General features: G+C 40.5%; 1 protein-coding gene across 1 annotated transcript in view; it reads left to right on the forward strand.

The window, feature by feature from the left end:
- MICU2 (mitochondrial calcium uptake 2) overlaps nucleotides 1-27341 on the forward strand; it is a 312841-nt gene that overhangs the window by 113951 nt on the left and 171549 nt on the right. The window contains exon 2 of the mRNA XM_073662237.1: nucleotides 20157-20301. Coding sequence (XP_073518338.1) covers nucleotides 20157-20301 — 145 coding nt within the window. The remainder of the gene's footprint in view (nucleotides 1-20156; nucleotides 20302-27341) is intronic.

Here is a 27341-nt window from a genome sequence, read left to right on the forward strand (position 1 = left end):
TGCATGTATTTCCTATGCTCTATGGCAGGCTAGGGTTGGTCGAGCCTTTTGTGCAGAATCGTGCGTTTTACACCCATGATTGTTACATTAGTCACCTAAGTGTGGTCTCTTATTTTGCTTTCTGTTGGATGTTCAATTTCCCCTTCGTTATTGTACGATATTTCATTTCCTCTTCATTACTGAGCCTTCCCCCTCTTAGTAACTAACGCTGTCACTATAAAGAGGTCGCCTATTAGCTTTTATCTATATGGTGCGAGTTACAGATGTTTCATAGATCCGATTCTTTGATGTTTGATAACTAGTAGAAGTTGTCTCGATCTTCCACCCCCTTCTTTCCCTTCCTATAGTTGAACGCAACAATAAATGTCAGAGCAATTAAAGTGGCTTCCTCTGAAGGCCGGTGCCTCGCCATCGGCTAGAAGAATAGTTAGTAACGGGATAAGTTATAGAGAGACGATCCTCTCTTCCTCCTTCACCCTATTTTCTTACGGAAGGAGCCCAGCTGTGTGGCCTCACTTGTGTTTCGCTCTTAACAGTCTTGATGGTTTTTGTTAAAATAAATAGTGTCTCCATTCATTTACTGGCAGTTGTAAAGCGCGGAGGAACATTGTAGGGTTCTGCGGCACAGGAGGTTTTATCTCTAGCAGAACTAATAGATAAAGTGCTGCATAACTTAAAGAGATTTAGTAGCTGGAGGTAATGATGTTAAATGATCAAAGCAATACCACAGCGCTTGTTAAATCACTTCTCAATTTTCAGAGTGGGCCATTAACACAGGCCAATTTAGTTGGGTCACTGACTTAACATACCTAGCGCTGTTTCCCACCAAGGTATTTCTTGGAGATAAATATGATGCTGCTTTTTTATTTGAATGATTCACAAATTCATCAGCATACATCATAAGTCCTATTAAACACAGTGGAGGACACCCAGTCTGGATGGAGTTTGTGTATCCAACAGGTGCTCTACCGTGCATAAGTGATTACTTACAAATTTGTAGCTTTCTTTGGTACTATTATTTAAAATTCAATGTGCTTGACAAGAATTGCCAATTCTAAAAGTCCCCCGCACTGAATTTGTATCTGGACTGATGACAGAGAAGCTGCGCATGTGCAGTTTACATACATAGGGAGGTGCAACTGTGCAATAAAGGCCAATGGAGGAAGAACTGTGCACCCTGGACCACGGAGAGAAGCAACACTGTCAGACGGGGTTCAGAAGCAACGAAGACTTAATACAGAATGGGGATGAGCTCAGATATAACAACATTTCATTTTCACTAATTCATTGCATTTTGAAAGAATCATTAATCATTTTAGTTTTAGAACACACGGAGCTGCTAGTGTAATCTTGGAAATACTTTCATTAAGTGTTGTTTTGCCATTGTAAATCTAAATATAAATGATCCAAGAGACATGGGATGGACATGAAGATGTTACAAACACCCAGTCCTTCGGTCTGTGGTGATAAAATCATAATAGTGACACCTATTACCATCTTTGCTCTTGTGCTTATCTTCTTGTGTGACACTGCCCAGGTTTTTAGCTGTTACTCACCTGTCCTTGCTCAGGTGCCAGGCTTTGTTTCCTTCCCCTACAACTGACTCAGTTGCTTGTCTATGCTGTATTACTCTGGTAACACTGCAAATCGCTCTGACATCATCACCCATGGCATTTTAAGGCTGACTCCAGCAGCCATGTGCTGTCTGAGTATAGAGATAGCTTTGCTTAGCTCAGGCTCTAGCCAGGTGCCTAAATATCTCCTGCTACTCTTTACTTCTATTCAACTACCAACATTTATTCCCAAGCTCAGTCCATATTATCGAGGTGTAGATCACCCCTATCTCTGCAATACATTTTCCAGATTACCAACATTTTGTAATTGTTCTCGTCAACACTCTGCAATCAAGGTAACGCATCACCCCAACCCAGTTTCCAGTTTGCCAATATATTTCTGCTATTTATGTATGAACTGGACCTCTGCAAGCAAGTTTGTCAATATTTCAATGCTAACCTGCGGATAAACCATTTCCTTGTTACATTTTCCTGTTTGCATACATCTGTCCTATAAACAATAACTCTGCAAGTTAGTTACCAGATTGCCTATTAGTCTATCACTCCTGTGTATAACCACATCTCTAGACGCAAGAACAAGTTGCCATTACATCACTGCTATCCTGCTATTAAAGGGAATCTGTCAGTAGGTTTTTTCTATGTAATCTGAAGACAGCAGGAGATAGAGGCTGAAACACAGAATTCAATGATGTCACTTATAAAAGTGCATGCTGTTGTTTACGAACTGTGAAGGATTTATTTATAAGAGATTAACATTGCTGGACTAGTCCGGCAACGCTCCCTCTTGTGAGAAGCACCTGTCTATGGACTTTGTACACAGAGAGTCTGCTGTGGGTGGGGTTAGCTGTGGTGTGGGCGGGGTTAGCTTTTTCAGCTCTGCTTCATTCTAAATCTGAAAGCTCTGATTGTGTCAGAACTGGTACACCCAGTAAACTAAGTGATACATCACTGGATTCAGCTTCTCTTTTCCTACATTATGCTGCTCTCAAATGATATAGCAAAAGCCTGCTGACAGATTCTCTTTAACCATTTTCCTCCTATTGGTTTCTGGATTGTCTACATCTACCGTTCCGGTGCAACTCTGCTTCATCTGGTGCTTCATACTCTGCTTGTCTGTTTGCTATCCCGCACACCCTGCTGTCCTGGTCCTCAGTGATCCCTGCGCCATCGTGCAAGATTCTCTGTGCTGATCCATCGTTTTTGGCCCATGCTGCTCACTTTGACATATGGCTTAAAGACCCCACCTCACCAATTGAGCCTTGAACACAGGTTAGCAGTGCTCCCATATTGCCATAAGCCAACCAGTGCTTATAGAGGACAACAGCTCAGTAACATGGCATGAGTTTGGATCGTGCCACAATTTATTTTTTCTGTTTTACACATGAAGTTAAAAAGAGAATTTCTTTTAGGCTCTGCTTACGATCCGAGATCCAGAGAGTGTACTTTGATTTCCATTAGCAAGCTATGGACCCAGCGTTATATGCCACATCATAATATTGGGCCTCCAATCCCCCGTTAGAAACCCCTGATACTCTGATCAGCGAGAAGTGAGGATATTCCTACAATTTAAGTCTCTACATAGAGCATTGTTTTACAGTCTACACACCCCAAGTGCTTTCTGGGCATGTACAGAGTTAAACAACCTCAAAAAAATCAATTATCGTATACTAAGCTTGTTGTGGGTGAAGCCTGAAATCATTCATTCATCCTTCATTACATACCGCAGCAGCTGGAGCAATCGAAAGTTGTGGAATTTTCTTAACCAAAGTTCCCAAGCTGTCGGCACTTCTGCGTTCTCTCAGCTCCGGCACCACCTGTTACAGTCCTTTCTCCCCTCTCTGTTGGAAATGGGAATTGCAGGCGCTCTGGAACAGAAAAGCACCATATACTGATTTTACAGTGGGTATATGGTCATTGCCCCTCTAATAAAGAGTTTCTTCTGCGTCCAGTGTCTGAGGAAATGACCGTCAATCTGTTACAATATACATTGCTGCTTCAATTACCCAAAATCTATGTATTAGGTTTTTGGTTCATTATGTCAGAGTTAGACCCTCATAAGGCGATTTGCAATCCTACATCTAGATTTGTTTTTCCCCCTGAACCTTTGATTGCCATGAACATGTGGATCAGGCGGCCTCTTACATGGTCAAGTCTGTTTTTTGAGCTTGGTGAGGACAGGTCTCATCACGGAGATTTATTGGTGTCAGTAAGTGAATTCACAGATCTCTCCTTAATCAATTACATAGAGAAATCTACATTTTTGTCTACATTAATGACATACATATAGGGGGATATATATGTGATTAATGTCTGATCAAAGATACAATCTTTGTCTTCCTATCTTTTTTTTTTTATTATTTTGGTTCACCCTACGAGTTTCATTTTACTTGACTTCATTCATTTCTTTCTTCTTTCTCTTTCTTTTGCATTTTTTACCATCTTCGAGATTCCATAGAATCTCTTAGGCATATCCCTGGAAGTTGACAATACTGTCATTTTTACTACAGGCATGGAATAGCTATACTGGGTTTCCTTAGAGGTGAACGTTTTTCCAATCGTTCCATCAAATTTATTTTTTTTAGGAAATTGATGCATTCCATCCTGTCTCGCTCTCATTCTCCTTTACAACCATTCCTTTTTTCCCCCCACTATTTTGATCATCAAAATAGGCAAAAAGTTGATGACTTAATAAAAATATCAAAATTCTGTAATTTAATTTTAAATTCATTAAAAATTCATGATAACCGTGGAAGACAAACGTTGACGCGTTTCGACACACAGGTCTTAATCATAACGTGACATAACCGTTACTATTAACACCTGTGTGTCGAAACGCGTCAACGTTCATTTTCTTCTGCTATCATGAATTTTTAACGAATTTAAAATAAAAGAATTTTGATATTTTGCAAATTCATTAGCACTTTGCCAATTGTGAAGATTTTTACCTGCCTTGACTGACGGGTTCCTGCTGGACTTTGGCATTGGCTTGAAATTGCGGTAGTGGAGCTGTTATCCTGGTGAATGGATCGGAAAAAAAAAACACCTTTCTTTGAAGTGATGATCATATCGGTGGTTGTCAGACACCCAGCACCTCCACCGATCAGGTGATATGAGCTCCGGCGTCAGCTCGATGTAAACAGTGTATGGAGCACTATACACTTGTCTAGTGGCCATTGCTCAGCTCCCCTTTAACCTTTTCCACAATTTACTTTTGTACCACAGTCTACCTTTATCTGACCTCCCCTCATTTAGTCATTATTAGTAAAAATTTGAAAAAAATAAATTTTTTCCCATTTTTATTACAGATAAAACAAGGCAAACAAATTGGATTATACATCATTTTTGGTTGGATTGGTCTACAGCTGGGATCAAGAACCTTCAGCCCTCGAGCTCGGGAGTTGTAGTTTCCCAATGACCAGAATGCTGAAGGTTGCTGATCCTTGATCTACAGTGTTATGTACATGTAAAGATCCTATTAACAAAGGGATTATATAGTTGTAAGGTAGACAAAAGTAAATATTTATTCCATCATAATAGAAAAATCACATCAAAAATTAAAACCATGCTTAAATGAGTATACAAAAAGAGGCAAAAAACAGAGTAGGAGGAGATGACATACAGAGGTACAATTTTATATAGGCACGCACGCACGCACGCACACACACACACACACACACACACACACACACACACACACACACTTTATAACAGCTGGAAAAATGTTTTTAAAATCCGAAATGTTGTCCTACTGAAATGTATGTTCAGTAAATGCCCTCAATACTTGGTCGGGCTCCTTTTGCATCAATTACTGCATCAATGCGGCAATGTGGCATGGAGGCGATCAGCCTGTGGCACTGCTGAGGTGTTATGGAAGCCCAGGTGGCTTTGATAGCAGCCTTCAGCTCGTCTGCATTGTTGGGTCTGGTGTCTCTCATCTTCCTCTTGACAATACCCCATAAATTCTCTATAATAGATTCTCCATGGAGTTAAGGTCAGGTGAGTTTGCTGCCAATCAAGCACAGTGATACCTTTGTTTATAAACCAGGTATTGGTACTTTTGGCAGTGTGGACAGGGGCCAAGTCCTGCTGGAGAATGACATTTCCATCTCCACAAAGTTTGTCGGCAGAGGGACGCATGAAGTGCTCTAAGATTTCCTGGTAGACGGCTGCGCTGACTTTGGTCTTGATAAAACACAGTGGACCTACACCAGCAGATGACATGGCTCCCCAAACCATCACTGATTGTGGAAACTTCACACTAGACCTCAAGCAGCTCGGATTGTGGCCTCTCCACTCTTCCTCCAGACTCTGGGACCTTGATTTTCAAATGAAAATTGGAACTCTGGGACCTTGTGGAGTGTGTTAATGACTGCCTTCTGGACATCTGTCAAGTCAGCAGTCTTCCCCATGTTTGTGGAGCCTACTGAAACAGACTAAGGGACTTTTTTAAACGCTTAAAAAGCCTTTGCAGGTGTTTTTTGTATTCTAATTTACTGAGATAATGACTTTTGTGTTTTCATTGGCTGTAATCCATAATCATCAACATTAACAGAAATACTTGAAATAGATCACTCTGTTTGTAATGACTCTATGTAATGAGTTTCACTTTTTGTATTGAAGAACTGAAATTATTTAACTTTTTGATGATATTCTAATTTAGTGAGATGCACCTGTATGTATGTATGTATGTATTTTTATATATATATATATATATATATTATACATACATACACACACTACTGTTCAAAAGTTTGGGGTCACTCAGACAATTGTGTTTTCCATGACAACTCATATTTTTATTACTTTTATATATCAAATGAGTTGCAAAATGATTAGAAAATGTAGTACAGACATTGACAAGGTTAGAAATAATGATTTTTATTAGAATAATTTTCTCTTTCAAACTTTGCTTTCGTCACAGAATGCTCCTTTGCAGCAATTACCGCATTGCAGACCTTTGGCTTCTAGCTGTTAATTTGCTGCGGTAATCTTGAGAAATTTCCCCCCATGCTTCCTGAAGCCCCTCCACAAGTTGGACTGGCTTGATGGGCACTTTTTGCGTACCATACCGTCAAGCTGATCCCACAGCAGCTCAATGGGGTTGAGATCTGGTGACTGCGCTGGCCACTCCATTACAGATAGAATACCAGCTGCCTGCTTCTTCCCTAAATAGTTCATGCATAATTTGGAGGTGTGCTTTGGGTCATTGTCCTGTTGTAGGATGAAATTGGCTCCAATCAAGCGCTGTCCACAGGGTGTGGCATGGCGTTGCAGAATGGAGTGATAGCCTTCCTTATTCAAAATCCCATTTACCTTGTACAAATCTCCCACTTTACCAGCACCAAAGCAACCCCAGGCCATCACATTACCTCCACCATGCTTGACAGATGGTGTCAGGCACTCTTCCAGCATCTTTTCAGTTGTTCTGCATCTCACAAATGTTTCTTCTGTGTGATCCAAACACCTCAAACTTTGATTAGTCTGTCCATAAAACTTTTTTCCAATCTTCCTCTGTCCAATGTCTGTGTTCTTTTGCCCATATTAATCTTTTCCTTTTATTAGCCAGTCTCAGATATTGCTTTTTCTTTGCCACTTTGCCCTGAAGGCCAGCATCCCGGAGTCGCCTCTTCACTGTAGACGTTGACACTGGTGTTTTGTGTGTACTATTTAATGAAGCAGCCAGTTGAGGAGCTGTGAGGCGTCGATTTCTCAAACTAGAGACTCTATTGTACTTGTCTTGTTGCTCAGTTGTGCAGCGGGGCCTCCCACCTCTCTTTGTACTCTGGTTAGAGCCTGTTTGTGCTCTCCTCTGAAGGGAGTAGTACACACCGTTGTAGGAAATCTTCAGTTTCTTTGCAACTTCTCTCATGGAATAGCCTTCATTTCTAAGAACAAGAATAGACTGTTGAGTTTCACTTGAAAGTTGTCTTTTTCTGGCCATTTTGAGAGCTTCATAGAACAAACAAATGTAATGCTCCAGATTCTCAACTAGCTCAAAGGAAGGTCAATTTTATAGCTTCTCAAATCAGCCAAACTGCTTTCAGCTGGGCTAACATACTTGTTCAAGGGTTTTCTAGGGTTTTCTAAACATCCATTAAACTTCTTACATAATGTACCTTTAAAACACTGGAGTGGTGGTTGTTGGAAATGGGCCTCTATACACCTATGTAGACATTGCAATAAAAACAAGATGTTTTCAGCTAGAATAGTCATTTACCACATTAACAATGTATAGAGTGTATTTCTGATTCATTTAATGTTAGCTTCATGGAAAAAAAATGTGTTTTCCTTTCAAAAATAATGAAATTTCTAAATGACCCCAAACTTTTGAACGGTTGTGTATATGTATATGTATATGTATATATATATGTATATATGTGTATATATATATGTGTATATATATGTGTATATGTGTATATATATATGTGTATATATATATGTGTGTATATATATATATATATATATATATATATATATATATATATATATATATATATATATATATATATATATATATATATATATATATATATATATATATATATATATATATATCCCACTTGGTATAGATATATTCAGGATATGCTCTCTGGCAATAGTAATATATAAGCACAATGTGTACCACAACCAAAATATAAGAGCATGAGGTCAAGGTAGACCATCTATTAGCAGTAGTGCAAGTCAGACTCAGATATGTGGAAAAAAATGGTACCAATGTACCAATAGTGCAATTCCTGTACTCCTCTCCTCCTGCTGGAATAGCGCCAGGCCCCAATGTGCGTTTCGCCGCTAGCCTTCGTGAGGGGGTGCTTCAGTGTTCTGTTAATGGAGGTCTCCTGACTGCCCCGATGGCTGATGTTGGGACAAAGAAGAATGTAAGAGATGAGCTGTGTGCACTACTCCACTCCTGATTAGAGTAAATGCATGCTCCCCTGAGTGGACATATTTATGGTACAGATGGGAGTCAGAGCAGTTAGCAGATCAGTTAGGAATGGTTTCTCTGATAGGTAAAACTAAAAAGAGTAATGGTGCATTTAGTAGTTCAGTGCATCGGGAAGAGCTCCAATGGACTATATGACAAGTTGTTCCGTTGTCACCTACTGCCCAATGTAAGCAGATAAACAATCGTTCTGTCCTCAAACTATGTGCAGGCGATAACATAGGTTTTTTTTTTCTGACCTAAATGATCCGATCAAACAACGTTTTGCTCATTCATTGGGTGATTGCCAACATGTTTACACAGGCGGATCATTGAGAACAAACATTCCTACAAACGCCCGTTTGCCATTTATCTACTGGTCTAAATGCACCATTCATCTTCCTTTTGAATCCTTGAACAGTGGACTAATATCCCTATGTTCTTCTACATCTCCGAGACCTTTAACTATAGGATTGTGACTGCTCTTTGGCCTATTTCTACAGCTTAGGCAGATCTGTGAGGACTATGGGATATTTGGTGCACTGCTTTCCATAGTAATCTGTAGATTTATTACAAAGAACCTTAAAAGCATCACAAAGCCTTTATTTGCTTGTTTTGGTTCCTCGGAGATCGGATCCTTGTAGTTAACCACTTTTTTTCGAGCAGGATTGTTTACTATTCTCTTGAATGTGCTCCATCGCTGTTACTAGGGTTCGTGCATGGCTTTGGTACTCATAGTACGGAAAGTAAATCCACTTATAACTTGCACTGCAGGAACTATGCAAATACTAATTGGCTTGTAACATTAAACTAGAATGGTTTTCTGTAGTTGTTATTCTCCCGTTATTCCTATGAGCTGAAGCCGCGGAGCTCGTCTGACTATATTTTAAATTGAAAGATCGCGGGAACCAATGGAATTGTGACCATGTAATAATATAAAAATACCAAAAAGAATTAACATTGTGTTGATCTCAAAGTAGAGCAAAACCTAAAATAAATTTGAGCATATGTTGGTATAAGTGTAATGCATAGGTGTGCATTCACACTGTGGCCATTTAACAAGCCGAACATAAGATGAGCAAATACCCTGCAGTAAGTAAATAAATAGTAAATAACATAGGGTACATTGTTAGCATTGTTTTGATAAAAAAAAAAAATTAAAAACCATCCCACCACGACAAGGTGTCCCCAATTGGGACGGTACATAACTCTTGTAGTTCACCTCACTGTGTGACTTGGGTACCATCCTGGAAAGGGTCACCTTGTCGTGGTGGGATGGCTTTTTACGTTTTTTTTAATCAAAACAGTGTTAACTAAGTACCATACGTTATTTACATAATTTACATGTACAATTAGGGTATGTGAGCATGATCCTTTTTTGGCAGCATTTGAACGCAGCATACTTGTGCTGCGTCCAAAGCGCTGCACGCAGACTTAGTTGATAATTTATTGTCCATGGGTCTCCGACCACTGGGACCTCCACTGAAGAGTAAAATGGGGCATTTTTATCCCTGTTAGAAAGGAGTGGCAGTGCTCATGCTCGACCACCGCTTTGGGACTGTCGAGTGCTGCGTGTTTTTTTCCAGCAGCCCCACAGAGAATGACTAGAACGGCTGTCTAGCTTGAGCACTGCCACTCCTTTCTAATGGGGGCAAAAGTGCCCCATCGGGTATATGAATTCCCTGTGCTGCTGGTCCCAAAAATTGGGCACCCACCGATAACTTGCTTTCACCAAAGAGCCCCTTTAAGGTCTTGGCCAGTAACGTGTATCCGAGCCTGAATGTTACCTTATCTCGTCACATAAGACGGTGTGTTCTGGGAGGTTCACAGTGATGAAATAGCTCGGTCTGGACATGGTTTCTTTGTCGAGGTGTTTTATGTGTGCTGCGACATGTTTTTGTGCGAGTCGATCTTTTGATGTGCACACTTCTAAGCATTTTTGTTTAAATGGTCATAAAAAGCTTCACTTCTATTTTGGGTGGAAATACAGCCTACTTCATAGCAGCGTGTTATGAAAATGATTAAATGATTACACATCGGTATGTCTCCGGGAGGCAGAATACATAGAATTGATATACTGTCCTAATGGTAAAGCCCCAGCGCTTTGATGTCAACTGGAGTAAATAAAACAAAGCTAATTTTTTTTTTAAAAAAATGTTCTGCCCCTCTCCATTCATGAGAGATGGTCCTCATTTACCTCTAAGGCCACATTCAGTATTTGGTCAGTATTTTACATCAGTATTTGTAAGCCAAAACCAGGAGTGGGCGATAAATGCAGCAGTGGTGACGTGTTTCTATTATACTTTTCCTCTGATTGTTCCATTCCTAGTTTTGGCTTACAAATACTAATATAAAATACTGACCAAATACTGAACGTGTGAACTTGGCCTAAGTCTAAGACCGCGTGCTCTTGATCAGGAATTACTGCTTTTTGGATGCAGCTCACCTGTGCTGCGTCCCACATTACAAGCACAGTGGATGGGATTTATAGACATCTCATGCCCACTGTGCTTCTATTTAACGCTGCGTAAACTCAACCGCAGCACGGGTTTACGAGCCGCAGCATGTCAATTTCCCCCAATAGAAAGTATAGGATGCGGTAACTCCCCATGGTTCACTGAACACATGCGGATTTACCTGCGTGATTAGAATGCAGCGGTACATACCCTAACTCTTTTTTAGCCAACTGGGCACGGTCAATATCTCTTCTATGTGGTCGTCTTCTAGAAGACCACACTCAGGTGGATAAAAAGTCTAGATCTACAGGGAAGAATGGTTATATCTCAGAGAAGGAGAGACGCAGGAACAAAATATAAACCATGACAGATTCAGGAGAACAGCGGTATTTACACCAGGTAAAAAAAACACATTTATGGTAAGTGACAGCTCCTCTTTAAGAGGGAGTGGACCCATGGAAGTTGAAGTTCATGGGGTTCGACCAAACTTAAGTCGAAAGTTCGGTTCAGGAACCAGAACTATACCCGAGCTTGAACCTGAAGCCCACATAAATCAATGGGGACCAAAACTTTTGGAGCTAGAAAATCTCTCTATCTGTCTCTCCTCCTGAACTGTAAAACAGACTTCCAGGAGAAGTCCGTGTTCGGAGTTCAGCATCAGACACTAGGTGTTCGGAGTTCAGCATCGGACTTTACAGTTCGTGTTCACTCATCTCTACTCCTCTTTAAAGGTATGGTTCCTCTTAGCACAAGTTCCCCTACAAGGACAAACTTCTTTTAAGTGCTAATTGCGCTCATTTTTGGATTCAATAAAGTAAGAATTACACATTAAATATTATATCCTTGCACTTGAAGTCGGCATGGCTCCGGCTCTGGAGTGCCGCTTAGTATCGCCTCCTCTTGACAGGTGTGTTTCTCACGCCATGTGTTTCCATGAAGCCACAAGATAGATCTGCTCGCTCTCAATTAGCCGCCTTTGTTTTGCAGCGATGGCAGCCGTAGGGCTCTTATGATAGAGTTTATTATAAAATAATCATTAAAGCAGAGTCACTGTATTACAGGAGATGGAAAAAAAAGTGCAGGGAACATGACAAATGTGGATTTACCTCTCAGTATTTACACGCCCCGAAGCCTGATCTTTTCCCCAGACGTCTAATAAAAGGGATATTCCTCCAATTATTTATCTTTTGAAACCTGGGACGTGAGTAACATGAAGACATCCTTCCTTCAGTGACTGACTCAGGTGAGGTCATGGATTGTACAGGTGCTATCAGGCCGAGGGTCATTATAAGCAATCTGGCAATGATTGCCCTCCTCCTAATCCCCTTCATTCTCCGCTTTTTTAGTTTTGTTTCCTTAAATAAAAAAAATATTTTAAATGAAGAAATCTTCTCTTGTTAGAGCAGTTTTTTTTTTCCTTTTTGTATCACGGAGTTTACTGGAAATCATAACGTGTTTATTATATTTACATTTGTCTGACATAAGACATTTTTGACATATCTTTCCCTGTTCTACATACTGCGACCTATATAATCTGCGCGAGTCCTTGCGGTTTCACATAATGAACATTCTTTGCATGTGAATAATTACAGATATAGCACGGTGGTTCAATGGTTAGCACCGTTTCTTTGCTGCGCTGGGGTCCTGGGTTAAAATCCCACCAAGGACAACACCTACAAGGCGTTGGTATGTTCTCCCTGTGTTTGCAGGGGTTTCCTCCGGGTTCTCCGGTTTCCTCCCACACTTCTAAGACCTACTGATAGGGAATGTAGATTGTGAGCTCCAATGGGGACAGCACCCATAATGTCTGTAAAGTGTTGGGGAGCTATATTAGTGATTAAAAATAAATAAAATATATTGTAAAGCATTCATCCTACCACTTGGTAGTTTCAAGAAAATGTTGGTGGCTGAGGACAAGCAAGTGTACGTGGTCAACGCAGCTCCAACATATGCCACTGTGGTGTACATCGACTACAAAGAAGTGTAGTCGGCTGCTTTTTGATACAGGATAACAATATGCATGCCAACACTACTCCAATGAGGAGAAAAAGGATTAACAATGCCAAGCGCACACCCTTTTGGTCCCTGATGGATGAAGGTGGGCCTAAAGCTGCATTCAGCACTAAAGGATTAAAGGGGATAGGAAATTACTTGTTGATAGGAGGGGGTACATCCGCTGCGAACCACACCGACCAACAGGACGGAGACGTTAGATCTCCATTAGAATTGAGCGTCGCTGCGCATATGCGACATGCACGCCATCCTTTGGGGCCGTACAATGCATTTTCTGGCAGCCCCTTAGAGAATGAATGGAGCAGGATCGGGCGCCCGACCTGCCGCACCATTTTTTTTTTTTAATAGGGATAAGAGTTTCCCATCGGTTGGGTGTAGTGAAGAGCGAAAGTACTCGTTACTTGAGTTTGCATTGGGTGCGCACCGACTATTGCGGGTGCTCGAGTCTCCACCCCGCATGTTTCCCAGCTGTTAGCCAAAAAACATGCTGGAATTGCTCGTGTATGGCAGGCAATTCCCGCATGTTTTTTTGGCTGTCAAGCTTTGAAACATGGGGCGGGCACTCGAGCATGTCACTCGAGCACCTGTAATAGTCGGTGCTCACCCAATGCAAACTCGAGGAACGAGCACTTTTGCTCATCACTAGTTGGGTGCTACAGATTGGTCAGGGTCCGTCCACTGGGACCCTGACCAATCACCTGCATATAGGTAATGTCTTGTTTTAGGGCTCATTCAGACATAAATTTTTCATGTACGCGTTCTCTCCGTGATTTTCATTACGTAATATTATAGTCTATGGGTATTTTCACATGCCTGTGTATTTTTGCAGGCTAAGTGGACCACACAAAATCACAGAGATCCGTCCAATTTTGATCCAAGTGACAGATCAAACTCTTTAACGCAAATCTATGGGTTCATGAAAAAAAAATCCAAACAGCGCTCGGATGCTTTTCCACAGACTGTTTTGATCGCAAACATTTTTCTCAATTTTTTTTTTTTTTTATGAAATTGTCACTAAGCATTCACTGATAACATTTTCTTATAAAGGGTAACATCAAAGTGACCATTTGCTTGGTGTTTGTCAAATCTTTTCTCCTACTTTCTATGAAAATGACCATTGTAATGCCAGGACCTCACCATCATACCAAAATAAAAAAGTCCTAAATGTTGTCTAACATTAAAAAGTTGTATGAGAAAATGGCCTGGGCAACTTATCACCACTTCTGTGAAGACCAACTCCCCAATAAGTAGGTGGCACCTCACACTTTGGGAAGCACTGCCTCAGATTACCAACATGTATTCTTCTTCTTGAGTACCCTCTAAAATTGCTGAAATGTTAATAACCAGGTTTACAAATTAAAATTGATCATTTTTGATCAATTACTTGATATCTTAGTACATGTGGTCAGAGGATCTTTTAAAGGACGTACAACTGTCTATAACTCACATTTATAGGAAGCCCATCTCTCCTGCGGATGGCTACATCTAGACGTGTCTTCAAGAATTGATCCCGAAATCTGTCAACTGAATTAAATTATATATGTAGGTGGTCAAAGTTACCCATACTCAAAACTTGGCCAAACCTTCCAACCTAATATAAATTGGTGTCTCCAGACTCCCGATAGCAGATTTCAGGAATGGTTGGAAGGATCAGGCATGTTGGATCTCAGCATGCCGCATCCATTGCTCCCATGGGATATGAGCAGCTGTCAGACTGATTTTCTGATTTTGAAGTATGGAGAAAATCAAGACAGTAAGTTGTAAAAGAGAACCATTCGTCTTCGTTAAACAGTGGGATGACAGGGCTCCAAAAAAAAAGGAAGACAAGACATGTTTCAGACATCCTTCTGAAGACGTGTCATGGTGTTCAGTTTTGTTCTGGAGGGTCTTGAGAATGAAGACTGATTTTTATGTGGAGAGATGTTGTAGATGAAATGAGATAAATGGGTCCAGTTGTGGCATTTTGGACAGATGAACTTTCTCGAATGGGATAGCGACCAGCTGAAGTTACAGTACTTAAGGCGAGTTATGTTACCAGCCTCACTCATCTTTCAGCAAGTGCAGGAATTGAAACTGAATCCTTTTTTTTTTCTTTCTTTTTGTTCTTTCATATCTATGAAACCTTCAAAAAAATGTTTAATTGTGAAGAACGGAGATCAAACTACAACTGCTTACGCCAAAATAAAGAAGAAGGTCCTGTAATTGATTCATGCTCTTTTATGAGGTGAAATCACTTAAAATAATTGTATTGATGAACAGCTTCCAAACTATGAAAATAAACTGCATTTTACAAATGAAAAAAAAATGTACATGCTAGAGAAAGGAAAAAAAAACTTAGTGGGGTTGTCACACACCATCAACTGTAGAGCAGTTTCAGATGAGCATATTACAGGGAATAGCGATATATAAAGCTGTCAGTTTGGTTCTTCAGACCCATAGATGGACCAGGACTTGTAATAATATGTACTAATATGGGTGCCTAAATGCCCCATATTACTCCCAGTAACACCCATTTCAGAATTGGCCCCCAAGACCTTGGCAAAAATGTCGCTTTAATACCTTAGAAACCAAGCTGATGACTATGTAGTTTTGACTCGTGAAGGGGGTTCTCTAAAGGGACGTATTTCTCCAAATGATAATTGAAGGTCTTCTACTGTTAATGTTTTTAAAGTTGTTTATTTTTTTTTTAGCTGATCTTTAATTTGCCATTTAAAGGGGCTCTCCAAGATTATGATCTTATCTTTGTGAGAAGTCATCAATTTAACATTGGTGGTGGTCCTACACATGGCACTCCCACCCATCTGTCATTTTTAAAGAGAATCTGTTATCAGAATTTTGATCTGTAATCGGAGAGCACCATGTTGTAAAGGAAGAGACCGTGATTCCAGCGATGTTTCCCTTACTAGGCTCTGTTTCAATACAATCAATGATTTATCAGCTGGAGATTATCACTTGATGACTAGTTGTCTCGTGCCTCCTGGTCCAACTCTACCCCCGTCACTGATTAGCAGCTTTTTCTTACTGTACCTTGTCAATGATCCACTTTGCCTTTTATAGGACCTGTGACTTCTCCTGACATGTTTCCTTAGTAAGTACTTGCATTCCCAATTAAATATTTGGGGAAGTTCTTTTACTACAACTCTGTATTCACTAGATTTAAAAAAAAATCCTTCTCTGGTCTTACGGACTTGTGACCACTGCATCCAGTCACTGGTGATCACTTGCCATCCCTGCCGGAAGAAGAAGCAGAGAGACTGGGAGGGCAACAGACTAGAGGTACTAGAGGGTCGTCAGGATTAGTTAGTGAATGTATGTGATTTATATCATTTTCAGGCAGTGCTGGACTGTTTTTTAAAAAGCCAAAGTAATGACAACCCATTTCATTTCAGCTTTTGAGAAAGTTGGGGTCCTCTAGCACAAACAGATTTCTGCTCTTTTTTTAAAGTCCCTTTTACAAAGACTGCTATAAACTATCGAATACACGTATCACCTCCTTACAGTTAGCATAAGTCACCGTTTACATGTGCTGCTGATTGCGATTTTTTTTTTTAAAGACATAAAAGATGCGATCAGACCACGTACGATTGTTTCCCACGGGCTAGTGATCAGAAACAAGTGTTATAAACGCTTCTTCAGACCATTAGTATTATTTAATGTCCTTCAGCTCGATCTCGAACTGTGGTGACTTCATGGATGAACACTCTGTAGGAAGATCGATCTTGTACAAGCCTAGATGGGTCCACCAGGGTCTTCTCCACCGTTATCTTGATTGTATCAAGCCATCGGGTTGCTGGTCTTCTTCTTCGTCTTGTTCTTTCTATTCTTCCGACCATGATGTCCTTCTCTAGTGATTGCTCTCTTTGTATGATGTGTCCAAAGTAGGCAAGTCATAGCTTGGTGATCTTTTCTTAGAGTGATATGTCTGGCTTGATTTGTTCCAAAATTGATTTGTTTGTTCTTGCCATCATTTGACCATTATTGGTCTATGTAAAAGGACCTTTACGCTCCACTGCAGATATGCTTGGTTCTGGGTTGCTTGTCTTGTGTAGATCCTTGCAATATCCGTCTCTTGGGCTCTCCCTGTGCCACCGGCAGGTAGCAATTTCCAATTTTGAACTAAAGCCGACACGGAATATTCAGGGACAATGAATCACACAGCCGATGTCTGTCGGTACATGCCCAGCACATGACGGCTGCTTTCTGTGCTAAGAGACGGGACAGAATCGTGTTACACAGATTAGATTGCACATTTGTCATGATGAGATTTCTCGATGACATGTTTCTAAAGTCACAAAATTCAATATCAAACATCAGATTTGTGTTATAAGAATTAGAACATGTGCATTCTGTAATGCGAGCTCCTTGTATAAGACCTATTGGAAAGCCGTGTGTAATCTGGTGTTTGCACAGCTTTCTACAAGCTGAGTTTTTGGGGTTATTCTGGGGGTCTGTTTAAGCTTCTATTGTAGAATTTTTTTCTTTCTGTAATTGAATTTCAATTTCATTTTTTTTTCTGCAATGTATAATGTAATTGTATACAATTATCTGCTCACAGTACCATACTATAGATGTATTTCTTAGTGTTACTTATGGTCAGTGTTTAGAATATCAGGATATGAAAAGGTTCAGAAGATAGTTACATAAGTGGGATAAAGACCTAGGCCCATCATGTTCAACCTTCCTCCACCAATTATACATTTGTCACTAAATTAACTATAACCCACATGTTATGTATAGTGAGAAAATCATCCAGCCCTCTTTTAAAAACTGCTATAGTGTCAGCCATTACTACCTAGCAGTCTGGAGTCTGCTGCTTCTGCTAAAAACAACCTGTGGAGTTGGACCCAAAGGCCCCACATACATATTAGATAAATCTGCAGAATCAGACGACCATTTAAAAGGTTTGTCCAGTACTCGGACAACCCCTAACAATCCCTTTTGTTTCGCACTTGTAAAATAATAACGCCTGTGCTCACCTCCGGTGACCGTGCCATTCCAGCATTGTCGGCGCTAACTCTCTCGGGGATCAGCAGCAGCTCTCTCACTTCCTGTAGTAAGATGGCCGCTGGACACATTATTGAAGGGAGATATGTATCTCAGAGGTGGTTAACCTCAGTGATGTAAGCCCCACAGCAAGCTCCAGCACTTATAGTGCTGAGTGTTAATAGCGCGTGGCAAGTGCCAAGTTTACGAGCAGTCAGGGATGTGGGCGGGACTGGATGCTCACTTTTCCCCACCCCGGGGCGTGGTATGGCAGATATAAGGTAGTTCAGCTGTATCATTAGGACACAGTGTGTGCAAGGTGAAAAGGCCTTGCTTGTATGTCTCCGTCTCTGCTGGAGGCTGAGTGAAGGCCTGACGTTTAAATGGATGAGCCTGTGCTTTATGTGGACTCTTTATTTTCCGTTTTGGTTCTGTTATCCCTTTTTTTTTTATCCAGAAGATGCTACTTTGTTTTGTTACGCTGGACGGTTTATGGACATTTAATAAACCACACGTTTGTTTCAGCAAATCGGACCCCAGTGTGTGCACCAGCGTCTACCCGAGAACTGATCCCTTACACTCTGATTGTGTATGATTCACCCGAAGGTGGGGAGAGTGAAGCCAGGACTGGTTGGCCCCAGGGATTGCATAACCTAATGTCGCACGATCCCCAGGAGAGCCAGTGCTGACACCGCTGGAACCTGGAACTGATTATAAGTGTTATTTTACAAGGTGTATATATAGGGTATTAGAAGGGGTTGTCTGAGTAGTGGACAAGCCCTTTCTTGTGTATGGTAGCCTCTTGACTCTTCCCCAGACATCATCTAGATCCAACCATTGAATTTTCGACACCAGATCCTTTTTGTTTGTTGGGTGAGATGAGCTGCTGTCAGAGGAGTCTGGCAGTGGTTCTGTCACACAGGAGCGCTATGGCATTGCAGGTGTCGAGAGTGGCAGCTGTCGGCCCAACCATCATTTGGCTGGCAGCTATCTAATAATGTGTATGGCCAGCTTAAGTAAAAGCTATGTCGAGCCTAGCAGTGGACAATTCCCAGTAAGGTGGTCAATGTTTCTATGTATTTGCCACCAGCTCCTAACTTTTTGAGTATTAAGCTCTGGTCTAGGTACAAGAAGAAAAGGACCTGTTCACATTTGTGTCCGAGGCGCCATTCACGTCAATGGATGGATACAGCAGAGCACCATGGCTTCCATTATAAACCTGCCTTGAAATAGATGAAAAAGAGCCTTCATGGTCTAGTGGTGATCAAATAAAATCTGGTTTCTGAAAACCCTAGCGATTAGCTAGTCTGGTTTGGGAAAGTTGTGGTTGGCCAAATATTATATTAAGAGCGGCCATTATACAAAAAAAATATTCTTTACAATTACATGACATCCATATAAATTTGCCGTGTCGGAGCAGGGAGTCCCAAGCAGTGGACACCCCATGTTGGGACAACCACATTAAGGAAGATCTGCCATAATACATATCGCAATACAGACTTCATACATTGTTACATAGATTTGCTAGACCTGATGAGCCTGATGTTCTTACTGGGAAAATCCATGTGAAAATGACTGTCGTTATTAAAATAAGCATTTTAGGAATCCAGCTATAGAATGAGAGATGTTTGTGAGTCTGTGTGTTCAGTCTGACTGACAGGTGCAGCTTGTACTGACCAGTGTGAGAGTTTAGCAGGGAGGAGGGACACTGAGGATTGAATATAAACTTTAATAATGGATTATACAGCCATTCTGGCATAGATTTTCAGTGTTTGTACAACCTGATCAGACTGGTGGACTATCTAGTAACAAATCTGCTTTAAACAATTTTTATTTTTATTGTTAAAAAGCATCTAACACTTAGAAAACTGAATTTTCTCAATATTTTAACATCTTCATATGTATTTTGCCGCCGTTGTAAAGGGTAAAAAATGTACCGTGTATTAGATGACCCTACTAGAGTATATTAATTTTTTAACTTGTTTTATTGAAGTCCCTGCATAAGGATACAATAAAATACAGAGCTACTTTGTACATGTGATTTTATTGTTATTACAACCTACAACAATTTTTTAGACACTTACTTAAATGTCTAGAAATAATTGCACACTTTTAGGCTGGGTCCAATTGGCTTGTTAGACTCTTAAAGACGCAGCTGACTAGGGTATATCAACCCATATTCACCTGTAGCTTATTTGTATTATTTTGCAGAGTGAAGATATCGTTGATGAGGTCAAAGAAAAGCAATCTCTCCGGAAGCAGCGCTTTATGCATTTTGCCTCTCTGGCCTATGATGGAGAATATTACATGACCCCACGTGACTTCCTTTTCTCTGTAATGTTTGAGAAATTGCCGCGTAAGTCTCATTACATAAATTTCATCTCATTGTATTAATACAAGTCAGGTTGAAAAAATGTTTAATTTGTTTGATTATTTATTTTAAGGCTCAGAAAGATGTCCCCTCTTAATTTTTTTTTTTTTTTTTTTTGTCTGGGGGATGTCACATATTCAAAATGTTCTTCCTGTAGAGGGAAAAGAGGCCCGCCCCGCATCGCGTCGGGGGGCGCAGAGGCCCGCCCCGCATCGCGTCGGGGGGCGCAGAGGCTCGCCCCGCATCGCGTCTTGGGGCGCAGAGGCCCGCATCGCATCAATAAGATGATCTACAGATAGATGTTGTCATATGTAGACAATCAAATGAGATCAAGTACAGGGGCAACTTCTAATAATTTCCTTATTTTGAGATCAGGAGTAAGCATTTTGTGGATTTTGTGGGTGCTTGAATGTATAACCCTTTTCTTCTCTTTTCTAACTTCATACATCGCCCCTCTTTGGGTTTTGTGTGCTATACACCTGCGGAGCGAGATATTTTGTACGTTTTGGTTCAGTGTGAAAGCCTATTAATTCTATAAACGTCATTTTCCATGTGCTGTTTGTTCTGTAATCTCACATGAAGCTTGAATCTTGGCTTTAATTTAAGGAATTTCCCCGATCACATTCCTTAAACATTTGATTTATTTGTTTTTTTCCGTATGCATTGTGCGAAAAATGTTTTTCACATGACAAGTACAACAAAAACAAGAAGGGAATGATTATGTTATCAGGGCCGTTTCATGAAAGGATATAGCGAGGACCAAAACAAACCGTCAGCCTGTCATTTATTATGTTTATTTTATTAGCACATGTTATATATGTACGATAGCTGACATTAGAGCATGGACCTTAGGATTAGTTATACACAGTTGTGTCCACATGGTGGGCACGGGGTGATTAAGTTACCTTCATACTTGGACTCTGTTCACATCTTACACACTGAGCGCTGTCTAGGACTTGGGTGCCAAGGGCCCACCAGTGACATAGATTCTGGGGGCCCGCTGTTCAGCTACGTAAAATATTACCTGACGTTTGTTGACAAATTTGTCAATGCTGGGTAGTTTGTTAAATGAATGATGCTTCCCTTATTTGTACATGTTACATTAAAGAAGCGCTCCCCCCAAAAAATATTTTGCCTAAACTTATGTAAATGAATGTGGAATGTAGTGTAAGTGCGGTAATATTTTCACCAATCGCCTTGTTCCCTGCTTCAGTCCGGTCCTCTTTTTAGTCACATGAATTCTATTCCACCCCAAAACGTGTTGATACATAAAACTACATACAGTTGTGCTCAAAAGTTTACATACCCCGGCAGAATTTTTCCTTTCTTGGCCTTGTTTCAGAGAATATGAATGATAACAAAAAAAAACCTTTTTCTCCACTCATGGTTATTGGTTGGGTGAAGCCATTTATTGTCAAACTACTGTTTTCTCTTTTTAAATATGAATGACAACAAAAAACATCCAAATGAGCCTGATCAAAAGTTCACATACCCCAGTTCTTAATACCGTGTATTGCCCCCTCTAACATCAATGACAGCTTGAAGTCTTTTGTGGTAGTTGTGGATGAGGTTCTTTAATTTCTCAGATGGTAAAGCTGCCCATTCTTCTTGGCAAAAAGCCTCCAGTTCCTGTAAATTCCTGGGCTGTCTAGCATGAACTGCGCGCTTGAGATCTCCCCAGAGTGGCTCAATGATATTGAGGTCAGGAGACTGAGATGGCCACTCCAGAACCTTCACTTTTTTCTGCTGTAGCCAATGACAGGTCGACTTGGCCTTGTGTTTTGGATCGTTGTCATATTGGAATTTCCAAGTAGGTCCCATGCGCAGCTTCCAGGTTGATGAGTGCAAATTTGCCTCCAGTACTTGCTGATAACGTGCTGCATTCATCTTTTCTTCTACTTTTACCAAGTTTTCTGTGCCTTTGTAGCTTACATATCCCCAAAACATCAGTGATCCACCTCCTTGCTTTACTGTAAGAATGGTGTTCCTTTCATCATAGGCCTTGTTGTCCTCTCTCTAAATGTAACGTTTATGGTTGTGGCCAAAAAGTTCAATTTTGGTCTCATCACTCCAAATTACCTTGTACCAGAAGTTTAGAGGCTTGTCTCTGTGCTGTTTGGCATATTGTAGGCGAGATACTTTGTGGCATTTGCGCAGTAATGGCTTTCTTCTTGCGACTCGACCATGCAGCCCATTTTTCTTCAAGTGCCTCCTTATTGTGCATCTTGAAACAGCCACACCGCTAGTTTTCAGAGAGTCCTGAATTTCAACTGATGTTATTTGTGGGTCTTTCTTTGCATCCCGAACAATTTTCCTGGCAGTTTTGGCCGAAATCTTTGTTGGTCTACCTGACCATGGTTTTGTTTTTACAGAGCCCCTGATTTTCCATTTGTTAATCACAGTTTGAACGCTGCTGACTGGCATCAATTCCTTGGATATTTTTTTTGTATCCCTTTCCTGTGTTATACAGTTCAACTACCTTTTCCCGTAGATCCGTTGACAATTCTTTTGCTTTCCCCATGACTCACAATCCAGAAACATCAGTGGCTGGATGAAAGATGCAAGAGTCTGTCTGGATCCCAGAAACTCACTCAGCTTTTATGCACACACACTGATTACAAGCAAACAGGTCACAGGTGAGGATGTTACCTTTAGTAGCCATTCAAACCCATTTGTGTCAAATTCTGTGCATGTTATCAGGCCAAAATCACCAGGGTATGTGAACTTTTGATCAGGGTCATTTGGATGTTTTTTGGTTGTCATTAAGATTTAAAAAGAGAAAACACAGTAGTTTGACAATAAATGGCTTCACCCAACCAATAACCATGAGTGGAGAAAAAGTTATTTTGTTATCATTCATATTCTCTGAAACAAGGCCAAGAAAGGAAAAATTCTGCCGGGGTGTGTAAACTTTTGAGCACAACTGTATATATTTTGCATCGCGTTCCCGTGTGAAGATTTATCTATATCCAGCTGCGCTGCAAATCATCCTATAAAGGTGATTTTTTACACTACAGGACTATTGGGAACAAGCTCTCCTAGAAACACTAGTTTCCTGATTATTGTGCAGTGTAAACGGCTACCGATGAACGAGCAAAACGCTTGTTCTTCAGGTGAAATGATCTTTTTGTTTGCCCAAAAGATCATTATTCTCGGTAGTACGTCGACATGTAGAAACAGGGCTTGAGCTGTCAAGAACAATGCACCCAGAACGATGTATTGCTGGCCTTTTTTATGTGCATCTGAAGCTGTTTGCATCTGAAGCTGTTTGCCTGTGTGAACAGGCTTTTAAACGCCCACCGACCGGCAAACGTGTTGCCAATAGGCGGTCATTTAATTCAACTTAACTGTAGCGGTGAATGCACCTTAAAGTGTAGTTTGACTATTCTTTAATTATCAAATTTCCCCAATAAATTTGTCCATACACGGTTTAGCTGCCGATTGAAGGCTCACTCCGCCAACAGTGGTCTCTCCATCTTATTTCAGTGTTGACTGGGGTACCAAGCTCAGAGACTTAGTGGAGGAAATATTTATACGGACGCTTCATATGCCAGTCTTGAACAGAAATCTCCTAGTGTGAGATGAGCCAAATTTTTTAAGAGGCGTAAGCCTTTTTCACATTTGGCAGATTTTTTTGGCTGCCCATGCAACATAACATAAAATCTACACAAGCTGTGAGCTGGAGTCTATTTCTGATATTTGTCAGCTATGCCCCCTTTTTGTAAAATTCGCCCTTTTTTGAGTGACATGTTTACGTCCCTGCGGCTGCATGTTTCGCGGCTGTTGGACAGCCGCAAAGCATGCAGGGATTGCCCGTATTTGTCAGACCGCCACAAAACAAGCGTGGGATGCCTAACCGCTGCAAAACATGCGGCCGCAAGGACGCGAGCATCTCACTCGAACATCCGCCATATTCGTTGCAAACTCGAGTAAAGAGCGCTTGAGCTCATCACCACTAACTGCTTTTATTGCCGTCTAGCTCTTTTTCACCCATTGGAAGTAATGGGTAGTGAATAAACGCTGAAAAAAATGCCTAGTGTGAACATAGCTATCAGGTTTTGTTGCGTTTTTAGTGAAAATAAGTAAGTACAGCAGTATGTGCAACGCATTTATTTTTGAGATTTTACCATCTTGTCTTGGTCACTGAGATGGTTGTTTGTATTGGGAGAGTTCAATTAAATTAGTGATGTGTACAGTGTAATTATTGGCTGAGCTACATGTGAGATTGAACAATACCTGTGGCTCACGGAGGTGTGAAATTGAACAATGCCCTGAACAGCTGAATGGCAGACCCCATAGTGTGAAAGTAAATGGTGTCATACAAACTCAATGCACTGCCAGTGTCTTAGGTAAACTATTCCTGAACAATTCACCTCCTTCACTGTTATGCCAAAACGAAAATGAGAGTTTTTTTTTCACTGAACTTTATGTACATGCATAAAAGAGACAAAGGACAGTGAAAAAAACACCGAAAAATGCACCAAAAGACAAGCTAAAAGGCAAGAGAATTCCTGAGCAACCTCCTGGCAAGAGATCAGGTTTTGCTGCAGAAAAAAAAAATGCTGAAAAGACCATGATGTGTGAACATTGCCTTATTATTATTATTTTTTTTTCTTTGGTGCAGTCTCCCCTTCTTTTTTTTCCCCCTCTGCTTTACCATAAAAATGTGGTATTTATGATCATAAATGTTATTTAACAAAGTTTTTTTTTATTTTTTTATTTTTATAAACTTTTCATCTCTCCATTCATAAAGTAAATAAAGAACAAACACATTGTTGCATTTAGCAGAATATCTCTTCTTCTCCATGTGTTAACTTTCACTCTTCCTGTTGATTTTCTGGATGCTTTATTAGCCATGGAACAAATTAATGAGGAAATCCGTAGTTAAATAGACAGGGAACAAACAGTGTAGATAACAAGTTAGTTGGACGGTATAGATTGTCCTCAACATTTATAAGACAAAGACCGTTTTCTTCTGTTCCCTCCTCTGTAGCACTTTCACACAAAAGAGCTAAACGTCTGACTTTTTAGGCTATGTTCACACATGTTTTTTTTGTGTTTTTTTATGTAGTTTTTTATGTAAATTTTCAGCTGCGTTTTGTAGTACCAGCAAAGTCTATGAGAAACCATAATTCTCTGTTCACACATGTTTTTTTGGTTCAGGATTTTGTGCCTTGCATGTTTTTTTTTGGAAAATAGAGCATGGCACTTCTTTCAGCATTTTTGGTAAAAAAAAAAAAAAGCTGAAAAAACCGCATCAAAATTTGTACCAGCGTTTTTTCAGCGTTTTTTGATGCCAAAATAGAATGGGGTTCTTTTTTTTCACAGAACTTTTATGTACATGCATAAATAGGGACAGAAAAAACGTGAAAAAAACGCACCAAAAACGCATTAAGAAAGCACCAAAACTGCAAGAAAAACCCTGAACAAATTGCCCTTGAACATCAGGTTTTTCTGCTGAAAATTGATGCCAAAAACACAATGATGTGTGAACATAGCCTTAGACTCCAGAATGTTCTGCAATTGAAAGTCCGTTCCATTCTGCGTCGTGTGCATCGATTTCTGCATGCTTCATTAATATTAATTCCTGCAAAAGATATCTGAAATGTGAATCTTCCCCTGGATTATTATTATTATACTGTCGGCCCTCCACTTTACATGGTTCCATACTCTCCCAGGAGAGAGCTTTGACTCTTGGTCATCCCGCACAGTTTTCAGTGGATCATTAGATACGGTTAGTCTTCCAGTAGTAGATTTCCTACATTAGGGCTCAAGCACATGACCGATTTTTCGCATACGAGTGTTAACCGTCACAAATGGCACTCATACCTATGATATTCTATGAGGCTGTGCACAGGTCCATTTCTTTTTTTTTTCTTCTTTGAACCAAATTCTCCGCAAAAAAGAAAATCTGAGACCTGTCCGATTTTGATCCGAGAGTCGAGTCAAAATCGGCAACGAAAAACTGCGGGTCTGTAAAATAAAATCATGCTGCACTCGGATAACATCCAAGCACTGTTCGATTTTCACAGACAGACGGAATGGAGAAGGTGGAAATTTTTGTTTTAGTCTCCATGTTTTAGAAAAACTGATCAGACTCTGATCAGAATAATCAGACATTTTTTTCTCAGATGTGGAGAGATCGGTCATGTGAATCGACCCTTATTGGAATTTCTGTACCAAGACGCATCAATACTAGAATGTCCTACGTAACGCTGACGCAGTATTGCCTGCCTAATTGCAATTTTCTCACCAGTCAGAAGGATTGCTCACCGAAGCTGAAGGATATTTTACTTTCAAGACTCAATGATGGTTTGCCAGGTTCACACTGTGCCTTTTTTTATTAGGTCCAGTAGTTTCTATGATTATTTTTGTTTGATCCGAGATAAAGTAAAAGTACAGAGCTTAAATCTAGGCTGATTGGCCCTTTGACATGTATGTATGATCACTCTCTGTAAGGATAGACATTTTGGTAGGTGGACATTCCTCATCAAATATATGGAATCCTACTAAAGATATTTTATAGGTCACTTTAAAAAATTTTTTTTTTTGTCATATTGTTGGTGACCTCATTGCTTATCACAGGGATGTCAAACTCAAATACACAGAGGGCCAAAATGAAAACTTGGACAAAGTCGCGGGCTTTACAGTATAATGAGCCCTACAAAGTCCTCCATACAGAATAATGGTCACACATAGTCCTCCATACAGAATAATGGCCCCACATATTCCTCCATACAGAATAATGGGCCCCACATAGCCCTCCATACAGAATAAGGGCCCCACATAGCCCTCCATACAGAATAATGGCCCCACATAGTCCTCCATACAGAATAATGGGCCCCACATAGTCCTCCATACAGTATAATGGGCCCCACATAGTCCTCCATACAGAATAATGGCCCCACATTGTGCTCCATACACAATGGCCCCACATAGCCCTCCATACAGAATAATGGCCCCACATAGCCCTCCATACAGAATAATGGCCCCACATAGTCCTCCATACAGTATAATGGGACCCA

The sequence above is a fragment of the Phyllobates terribilis genome, unplaced genomic scaffold, assembly GCF_046119375.1.
Source record: "Phyllobates terribilis strain yellow unplaced genomic scaffold, ASM4611937v1 Scaffold_2__4_contigs__length_985480577, whole genome shotgun sequence".
NCBI classification, from domain to species: domain Eukaryota; kingdom Metazoa; phylum Chordata; class Amphibia; order Anura; family Dendrobatidae; genus Phyllobates; species Phyllobates terribilis.